This window comes from Pristis pectinata, chromosome 23 (assembly GCF_009764475.1).
Source record: "Pristis pectinata isolate sPriPec2 chromosome 23, sPriPec2.1.pri, whole genome shotgun sequence".
NCBI lineage: Eukaryota > Metazoa > Chordata > Chondrichthyes > Rhinopristiformes > Pristidae > Pristis > Pristis pectinata.
This window is the reverse complement of record NC_067427.1, coordinates 31,372,330-31,382,740: the sequence shown is the minus strand read 5'-3', so window position 1 is coordinate 31,382,740 and position 10,411 is coordinate 31,372,330. Positions and strand designations below refer to the sequence as shown.

The 10,411-nt window shown below is 51.4% G+C and overlaps 1 protein-coding gene across 1 annotated transcript; it reads right to left on the bottom strand.

Annotated features, from left to right (window-relative positions):
- Nucleotides 1–8,542: 8,542 nt before the first annotated feature.
- Nucleotides 8,543–9,126, bottom strand: nrarpa (NOTCH regulated ankyrin repeat protein a). Its single transcript, XM_052036760.1, has one exon. It carries the CDS (start codon nt 9,114–9,116, stop codon nt 8,775–8,777), a length of 342 nt encoding a protein of 113 aa, XP_051892720.1. The 5' UTR covers nt 9,117–9,126; the 3' UTR covers nt 8,543–8,774.
- Nucleotides 9,127–10,411: the final 1,285 nt, after the last annotated feature.

The following is a 10,411-nucleotide window of genomic DNA, read 5'->3' as shown; positions in this document are numbered from 1 at the left end:
TGGTAAATTACAGCATTGATCAGCACATGGGAACGTGATATTGTTCCATTGCAGAGACATGGTTGAAAGGAGGACAGGACTGGCAACTCAACAGTCCGGGGTAGGGAACGTTCGGGTGTGACAGGAGTGGTGGCATTACAGAATTGATTCACGACTCCATTACCACAATACTGAGGGAGGATATCCTAGAAAGCTCTGCAAGCAAGGCCACATGGGTGCTGCCCTTTTGCTGGGGGTGTACCACAGGCCTAACGGTCAGCAGGAAATGGAGAAACAAAAATGGGACCACAGGAGACCAGGGTGCTGGGATCTGTAGCAACAAACAATCTGCTGGAGGAACTCAGCAGGTCAAACAGCATCTGTGGATGAAAGGAATAGTCAACGCTTTGAGTCAAAACCCTGCGTCAGGACCGGGAGGAGAGAAAGCTAGTAGGAGAGGGGAGGGGTGAGACAGGGGCCAGGGCCACAAAAATGGGGTTGTCCTTTTGCTGGGGGTGTCTCCCAACAGACAGCAGATGTGTATACAAATCACAGAGCTGCAAGAGTGATAGGTCATAGTAGTAGGGGATTTCAACTTGCCCAGTATAACACAGAACAGTATAGCACAGTATCAGGCCCTTCGGCCCACTATGTGTGTGCTGACCATGATGCCAATCTAAACTAATCCTATCCTCCTGTACATGGTTCATATCCCTCCATTCCCTGCCTGTTCACGTCTCTGCATCTTAAACAATGCTATCAGATCTGCTGCCACCACTTCTCCTGGCAGTGCATTCCAAGCACCTACCACACTCTGAAAAATAAAACTTGCCTTGCACATCTCCCCCTCTCACCTGAAAGCTGTGCCCTCTAGTATTTGACATTTTCACCCTGGGGGGGACAAAAGACACCGACTATCTACCCTATTTATGCACCTCATAATTTTATATCCCAGTAAGCCTAACATCTGTGGTAGGCAAGTTACCGGAGAGGATTCTGAAGGATAAGATATACGCATATCTAGAAAGACAGGGGTTAATTAGGGTATAGCTTTGTGTTTGGGGGATCATGGCTTACAAACTTGATTGAATTTTTTTATTGATGCAACCAAGAAGGTTGATACGGGCAGGGCAGTAAACATGGTTTATATGGACTTCAGTAAGGCCTTTGATAAGGTTCCACATGGTAGGCTGCTTTGAGAGGTTAGATCGCATGATCTAGGGAGAGCTGGCTAAATGGATACACAGTTGGCTTGATGATAGAAAGCAGAGGCTGATGGTAAAGGTTGTTTCTCAGACTGGAGGCCCATGACCAGTGGTGTGTCTCAGGGGTCAGTGCTGGGCCCACCGTTTGCCTTCAATATCAACAATTTGGATGAGAATGTACGAGGCATGATTAGTAAGTTACAGGGGGATCTTGATCAGCTGGGTAAGTGGGCTGAGGAATGGCAAATAGAGTTTAATTAAGATAAGTGTGAGGTGTTGCATTTTCAAAGTCAAATCAAGGTAGGACTTTCACAGTGAATAGTAGGGCCCTGGGAGGATTGTAGAACAGAGGGACCTTGGAGTTCAGGTACATGGTTCCCTGAAAGTGGAGGCACAAGTAGACAGGGTGGTGAAGGCGACTTTTGGCACACTGGCCTTCATCAGTCAGGGCAGGGAGTGACAAACTCCTGGGTGGAGTACAAACTCAATGGCAGGATTCTGGGCAGTGTGGAGGAGCGGAGGGATCTGGGGGTTCATATCCACAAATCCCTGAAAGTTGCCTCACAGGTGGATAGGGTAGTTAAAAAGGCTTATGAATGCTAACATCCCATAAATCGTGGGACCGAGTTTAACATCCGCGAGGTAATGATGCAGCTCTACAAAACTCTGGTTAGACCACACTTGGAGTACTGTGTCCAGTTCTGGTCGCCTCATTATAGGAAGGATGTGGAAGCGTTGGAAATGGTGCGGAGGAGATTTACCAGGATGCTGCCTGGTTTAGAGAGTATGGATTATGAGGAGAGACTAAGGGAGCTAGGGCTTTCCTCTTTGGAGAGAAGAGGACAAGAGGAGACATGATAGAGGTGTACAAAATATTAAGAGGAATAGATAGAGTGGACAGCCAGCACCTCTTTCCTAGGGCACCAATGCTCAATACAAGAGGGCATGGCTTTAAAGTAATGGGTGGGAAGTTCATGGGAGATATCAGAGTGAGGTTTTTTTACCCAGAGGGTGGTTGGGGCATGGAATGCGCTGCCTGGGGTGGTGGTGGAGGCGGGTACATTGGTCAAGTTCAAGGCATTGCTAGGTAAGCACATGGAGGAATTTAAAATAGAGTGATATGTGGGGGGAAGGGGTTAGACAGTCTTATGAGAGGTTTTAAAGGTCGGCACAACATTGTGGGCCGAAGTGCCTGTTTTGTGCTGTACTGCTCTATGATTCTATGAAAAGTTGGGAGGTTATGGGAGTATTGCGTACAGTTTTGGTCACCTTGCTATAGGAAAGATGTCATTAAAGATGTTGCCAGGACTCGAGGGACTGAGTTAAAGGGAGAAGATGGACAGGATGGGAATTTAGGAAAAAGGTTGAGTGCATTCACCCTGTCTATGCCCCTCATGATCTTATAAGAGGTGTATATAATCATGAGGGGCATAGACAGGGTGAATGCACTCAGCCTCTTTCCCAGGGTTGAGTAATCAAGAACTAGAGGGCATAGGTTTAAAGTGAGAGGGGAAAGATTTAATAGGAACTGGAGGGGCAACTCTTTCACCCAGAGGGTGATCAGAATATGGACTGCATCGATTTGTATGGTCAAGCGGACAAGGGAGTCGTGGAGAGAGCAACCCCCATGGAAGGTTGTACAGTTGCAGGGATAAGTGCAGCCCCCACCCGCACCTCTTTCATTTCCCATACATCTGCCCTCATTCCATCCCCACCCCCACCCCCGACATAACAGGGTTCCCGTTGTCCTCACCTGCCACCCCACAAGCCTCCGCATCCAACACATCATTCTCTGCAACTTCTGCCACCTCCAATGGGACCACACCACCAGGCACATCTTCCCCTTCCCCCACCTCTCTTCACAGGGATCGCTCTCTCTGTGACTCCCTCGTCCGTTCATCCCTCCCCACTGACGACCCTCCCAGCACTTATCCCTGCAACCGCACTAAGTGCTACACTTGTCCCTACACCACCTCCCTCGCCTCCATTCAGGGCTTGAGGCAGTCCTTCCAGGTGAGGCAGCGCTTCACCTGTGAACCCGAGGGTGTCATTTATTGCATCCGGTGTGGCTTCCTCTACATCGGTGAAACCCGACGCAGATTAGGTGCTTGACGAAGTGGTCACCCTCACTGTCTGCTGCAAAAGCCAGGATCTCCCAGTGGCCAGCCACTTCAACTCCACATCCCATACTGACACGTCTGTCCACGGCCTCCTCTAATGCTATGTTCAAGCCAAACACAGGTTGGAAGAGCAACACCTCATATTCTGCCTTGGTAGACCCCAACCCGGTGGCCACAACATCGATTTCTCTAGTTTCTGACAACCCCTCCCCTCTTTCCACCCCCGTTTTCCCTCATTCCTGTGGCCCCCTCATCCCTTCTCTTTCCCCTCCCCCACCCTCATGACCTGCCCATCTATTCCCCACCTCCTTCCCTTTATTCCATGGTCCACTGCCCTCTCCCACCGGATTCTTCAGCCCTTTGCCTCTTCCAGCTCCTCACATCACTCCCTTTCATCCCCCCCCACTCACCTACCCCCTCGTGCTCCTCCTCAGACCTCCTCATTCTGGCTTCTGCCCTCTTCCTCTCCAGTCCTGATGAGGGGTCTCGGCCCGAAGCATCGACTGTTTATTTCCCTCCTTAGATGCTGCCCGACCTGCTGAGGATTAAATTCCATCTGGCATTGCTCTAGATGACCTTCTCCCTCTTTCTACCCATGCTGTTGGTACCAATGAAAACCACAACCACTGGCTGTTTACCCTCCCTCTTCAGGATGACTTGCACCCATTCTGTGATGTTCTTAATTACAACATCAGGGAGGCCACACACCATCTGGATGCACGTCTACCGCTACAGAAGCCCCCGTCTCTTCCCCTCACTATGGAGTCTCCTACCACCAGTGCCCTTGTACCCTTGCCCCCTCCCCCTTGTGCAGCCGCGTCACCCACATTACTGCGATCTTGGGTCTGGCTGGACTCCTCAGAGATATATTCCATGCTCCAACTTCCAACATGGGCAAAGATTGTGAAGCGAGATTCCCGCCTCCCTTCTTCTGCAGGCGATCACCCATTCCTTTCCAACTACCTTTCCTTAAGCTGCTCTGTCCACCTCTATTCACATCACTTGCAGCCTCAGGTACACCTCAGTGCCTCCAGAAACCAAAACACAGGCCACTCCCACAGACGTGATCATCCAGACTGCACAAAGTGTCACAGAACTCCCATAGACTGTACAACACATAGGACTGAACTCCTGCCATAGGTTTCGTTTAGAAAGGGGTCTTTACGATGTACTGTAATCTGTAACAATACTGTATTACTGCTGTAAGAGTGAATATACTCACCAGCTACCAGTCTGACTGGCACTGATGTCACCCTCTCCAACTGAAGGCCAGTGTTGAGGTGCCCCTCACTCACCAAAGCCCACACTCTGAGACCATGGTGCAAGGACCATGCTCTGGTTTGCTGCCTCCCTAATGTATCCAGGCACCTCTAATGCACTCAGCTGAACTTAATTGAGAATGCCACAATTACACTGAAGGTACAAGTTTACCTCCTCACCCAGAACTGCAAGCTTCTACTGCAAGAAACAGACACACGCTGGAATCTGGAGCAGAAACAAACTGCTGGAGGAACTCAGTGGGTCAGGCAGCCTCTGTGCGGGCAGAGGGATGACCGACGTATTGGGAGCATCTGTGGAGACCAGGGCTGTCAACCCGCTGAGTTCCTCCAGTAGTTCTGTTTTGCTTTACTGAAAAAATACCCAAAGATTAACGTGTAAAAGGTACTAGCTTTGACTGTGAACTTAGGATAAGCTTAATGATATACCTATCCCAGTCACTCACCTCCCGCACTTTGAGACTGTTGCACTCTAAGGTTCACTATCAAAGAACCTTTGCTTGGTCTTCTGTGCGTAAATTCCTATTGCTCAGTATCACGATGCCAGCTCCAGTGATACACAAATCCTTTGTCGCACTGAACTGCTGATGAATGCGGCACTCTGAAATCTGTCAGGTCTCAGACAATTGCAAAGATCTGGCTCTACAAAATTCAGCCACCGCACTTCCCCTCCACCTCCCCCCAAACTTCTCATTAACGCTGGAAACTCTGTCATTTTAAATCTCGACGCTCTCCAATGTTTCACGTCTCAGCTGCCTGCTCCGCCCAATTACAGACTCATTTTCATTGTGACTGCAGGCCCGGGAGAGTCAGAAGTCATTTCAGTGTGGGTGCCGCCGCGTGTGAGAGATCAGCAGGGAGCGCTGATGAGACAGCAAGCTTCTTATCTTAACACTTATTTTGAAGATCTGATTCCACAATCGATAAGCGATGTGTTTCCCAAGACCTACTTTACAGTGTAGTCGGGGCCGGTGGGGTGGGGTGGGGGAACTTTGGTCTACGTCATCAGTCCACCTTCTGCAGATTGGATTGTAGTTTAGTAAACCGAAATAGGGACGTTAATTCAAACTGCAACCTATGGGGAGACATCAAAGTGCAGACCCACTAAACCCCAGTTCTTGGCTTGTAATTAAGACCATGGTTCATTTGTTAACCCGTCGCCCTAACTGCGTTTATCACTCGCAGTTTAAGTTCGTCACTGAAGTGCAACTGCTCACCACTGCTTCTGTTCCTTGATTTGAACGTGAAAAATAAGAGTTCTGCTTTGTCAAATTCTTCTTGCTGGGTTTTTTTAACTCAGTGGAGTCTGATGGCATTGCCTGGTCGTCCTCATTAGCATAGCAGCTGTCAGGGCCGAGCCCAGAGAGCAAAAAAAGGCGGGGGAGGGGAGGGGAGGGGTGGAAAGGAGGAGAGTCGTGAGACAGGCAGGCAGCATACAATCGGGGCAAGCATCGAATCAGCATCAGGCCACAATGCCAGCTTGTCTAGGATAATCAGTCAACTGGGGAGAGCCAGATGGCCAGGGAGAGGCAGCCGATGAAGGTATCCGCCTCACTTCCGCCGGCAGAAGCACTTACACCTGCAAGAAAAAAACCAGAAACTCAACCACATCCCCGTCTGCTGAGCGTCACTGAACTATCACTTCCATGTGTTGGCAATCGCTCACCATTCTTGGCACTCATAACAAGGCATTAACTTTATTAAAGAACAAGGTTGAAGGTAGGTAATTAGAAAGTGTGTTACTCATTAAACCACCAGCCAGCAAATTCATTACTGCAGGTGGTGCCCATCCAGGGAATTTGTACTACAGTCAAGAGGGTTCAAATCAAGTTTCTTCAATTGAAAAAGTGAACAAACTAGCAAACAAATTTTAGCTCTAAGGAAACACAAGGGCCAGGAACTTCAGCAAAGGCCCTCCAGTTAGGTCATGACCAGTCTGAACGTCTGATGAAGTCTCCCATAATACGGCTGGTCTGGAGGTTGAGTATTGTTTTCAGAGCAGCTACTAAATATTAATCAACTTTATTGTACTTCTCCCAAGCCAGCCCCGACTGTAACAGAGAGGGTGCAGGCCGTGCTGGGATTGTTAGTGGGAAGGAGCTGCTCCAGTTGGACTTGTATTGAGCAAAGTAAAACGCTGTTCCACGTGTTTTAATGTACAGCTGGCATTAAATTGTGAACATGCACAAATCCAACCAAAAATCACAAGAAATCGGTCTACAGACAAAAATCAACAGCTCCAGTTCAGTAAAGGGAAGTTCGAGATTAGACTTTCGGAAATGTGGTAGAGGCTTACGGCTGTCAGAAGGACACTAGTTTTCAGAATTTAAATTATTAGCCAGGCTGCAGACCATCAGGAGTCTGTAGAGGCAGTAAACAGAAGCAGAGAGGTTGCAGGCAAAACATGTGTGGTGGGGGTGGAAATTGTACAGGCAGTGCAGTCATACAGGCAACATCACAAACAAAATGGAAAGTACAAAGTCTACGTGCGAATAGGAATGGTATGGGCAGCACCCAAGAGCCAGGTGCAGGGGATGCAGGCAGATTTGCATTAGCTGTGTCAACAAAGTGCAGGGCATGGGGAACAAAAAAAAGTCCAGAAACACTCAGCAGATCAGGCAGTAGCCACAAACAGAACTGATGTTTCAAGGCAATGATGCTTCATCAGAACTGATTCAGAGCACACAGCTTTTTGCTTCAAGCAATGTGCAAAGATGGGGTTTCAACAGCACATCGGCAGTGGGGTAATGGCAGAGACAGCAGCACATCGGCAGTGGGGTAATGGCAGAGACAGCAGAGGGGGCAGTGCAGCACGAAATGGTGGCACAGCAAACCATCTGTAAAAGCACACAAAGGGTGATTACATGCACTGTATGTAGGCAAAGGGGCATGAGGGGCAAATAAGGCCTCCGTTTAATATCACATCCAAGCAAATGCCAGTGGATCTGTCCTGTGTTCTCGTCTCCAATGCGAGGCTTGAACAGACATCCACTTGCTTGTAAACTAGCCAACAGAAGGAGCAATGGGAACTTGACATGGGCACTGCAAGCACTGGAGTACATTAGCCCACAGTGATACAGGCAACATACACAGGCAGAGGGGGTATACAATCAGAGTGAGCAGCACATACAAGGTGATGGTGCAATCTGGGCAGAACAGCTCAGTCACCAGACCAGGGCAACAAATGCCGTTCCAGTACAGCCAGCCACCTGTACAGATTACTCGATAGCACATGAGCAACAGGGCTTTACTAGCTAAACACATGCATGTAAAAGTCTGTACAGAGCACATACAGGGAGAGGAGTACACGTAGTGGGGACAGTACCGGGAGGTCACATGGGCAAAAATACACAGTATATGCAGCATACCCAGGAGATTAACATGGGGTTAGGGCGGTGGGGCCAACAGATGAAACAGCAGCACTGTGCAAGGAGGGCACGCCTCAGAATCACGGCCAGTGTAACAGGGCAGTGAAGCCCCGCTTCAAACACGTGGGACACCACCGACTGCCCTTTCAATTGCGCATAGGTTATACAAATATCTAAATGGAGAATACAAACGAAGGTGGGCGAAAAAGTGGAGGTTTCTGATGGCAGGGCAGTCTGTAACCATTGATCTAAGATTAATGCCAAGTTTGAGTCTAGAGGCTCTCAGCAATCCCTGGGAGCTGTGATCTGACTGCTCGAAAAAAGAAACACGGTTAAAGCAAATGCAGCGAACCAGATGTTTTCTGAACAACAAACGGTTGTTGCTCTGGGGAGGGGGCAGGAACACCTCAGGTAGACGGAGCACCTCCCCGGAGCAGGCAGGGCGCCGGCAGCCCTCTCCCCACCCCCGGAGACGGGACACCCTGCTGCCCCCGGCCCGGCCCCCAGTCCCGACACCAGACGCCGACACCGTCTCCGTGGTTTACATCGTTTATTGATACATCGTCGCCCCTTTGTGGCCGCTGCCGCAGGCCCCGCCCCGCCCGCCCGGGCCCCGCCCTCCGGCCCACATCCTGGCCCTGTGCCCTCCGCCGCCTGCAGGCGCTCCGCTCCTCCCGAGTCCGGCCCCGTGAGGTAGATAGCAGGGAGCCGACAAGTGAATCAACCAGCCGGCCCAGCCCGGCCCTAAAGTCAGTCTGGCCGCCCGGGCCGTGTGCGTGTCGGCCCGGGCCCGCGGCCTGAGCCTGGGCCCCACCAGTCCCGGCCTCACCGGCCGCCGCTGGCCCCGTACTTGGCCTTGGTGATGAGGTAGAGCACGATGTCCTGGTGGCCGCCGAAGGCCGCGATGTGCAGCGCGCTCCAGCCGTCGCGGTTGGCCAGGCGGATGTCGGCGCCGAACTTGACGAGCAGCTTGACGAGCTCCAGGTTGCCGGCGATCACCGACTGGTGCAGCGCCGTCTGGCCCTCGGGCCCGAACGAGTTGACGTTGAAGTGACAGTCGGTCATGTTCTGCAGCAGCGACTGCAGCTCCCGCGTGTTGCCGCGCCGCACCGCCTCCTGGAACATGCGCTGCGGGGCGGCGGCCGGGGACACCTCGGCCTGGCTCATGGCTCCGGCCTCCCGCTCTCCACCCGGGACCGGCACCGGGGGCGGGGGCCGGGCGGCTCGCTCGATGCTGCGCTCCGCGGCGCCGCTGCTGCTCCCGCCCGCTCGCCGCCGCTCCTTTGTCCGGCCCTGGGCTGCCGCTGTCAACCGCTGTGGCGACCGGCCGGCCGCGGCCCAGCTGCCCGGCTCATGGTCCCGTCCTGTCCTCTCCTGTCCCGGCCGGCCCGGGCTGTCCCGTCCCGTCCCGCTCCGCTCCGCTCTCGCCGCCGCTCCGCTCCCTGGTGTGATTGTGCCCCAGGCGCCGCTGCTTTTCACCGCCGAGCGGGCGGATTACCATGACAATGGAACGCTGGCCCGCTCGCTCTCGCCCGCAGCCGGCCAATGGGCGCCCGCCTCCCCTCCCCCGCTCGGCGCCATTGGCTGCGACCCACGTGGAACATCGGCAGCGATTGCAGCTCTGTGACAGGGGGCGGGGCCTCTATTAATTCATTAAAATTCTAGAGCGTGGGAACAGAGAGAGACGATCTTCCCAGAGAGAGAGGCAGATATTCACAGAGATACTCAAATACGCCCAGACACTGACACACGCAGTTATACGGCGATATTCACACAGATATCCAAATAATTACACAAATATTCACATATTAAAATATGCAAAGGTAACTCAGAAACAGTGAAAGTCAGATACACGCAGCAACACTCGCACGGCCGCACATGCATTCAAAGATTGATGCTCACAGACATGGACAGGCACGGAGCGAAGCAGGTAAACAGATAGTGAGATTCCGACGGCTTAAGATGTACTCAGATGCCCACAGAGATAATAAAATGATCACAGAAATATTATTAGAATGCAGGTAGTGATATTCACACACACGCATCCGGATATATTGATTGACAGTGATATTCAGAACTTTAGATGCGGAGCTACTGCTGCAGAGGAGAGTGGGGTGAGGACAGTGGCCCACCTGGATTTTAGCAAGACTTTTTGACATGGTTCCACATGGTAGGCTGTACAAAAAAAAGGCCTAGGGTAATATCTGATGGGTTGGTTTTTTTTGCCATTGGTAAACTGTGGTGGTGCACAGGAACTAACTGCCTTGCTCTTTGCATTGCACAGTTAGATTTAGACTTAAATATACCAGGCATGATACCAAATGCTTGTAAGTGATATAAAACTTGGCCATGTGGGTAAGAGGAAGAAAGGTTGAGATCGCAGTAAGATGTAGATGGTCTGGTCAGCTGGGAAAAGAGGTTAGTGCATCAGGGAAGTGGAAGAAGTCAAAAAATGTACAGTT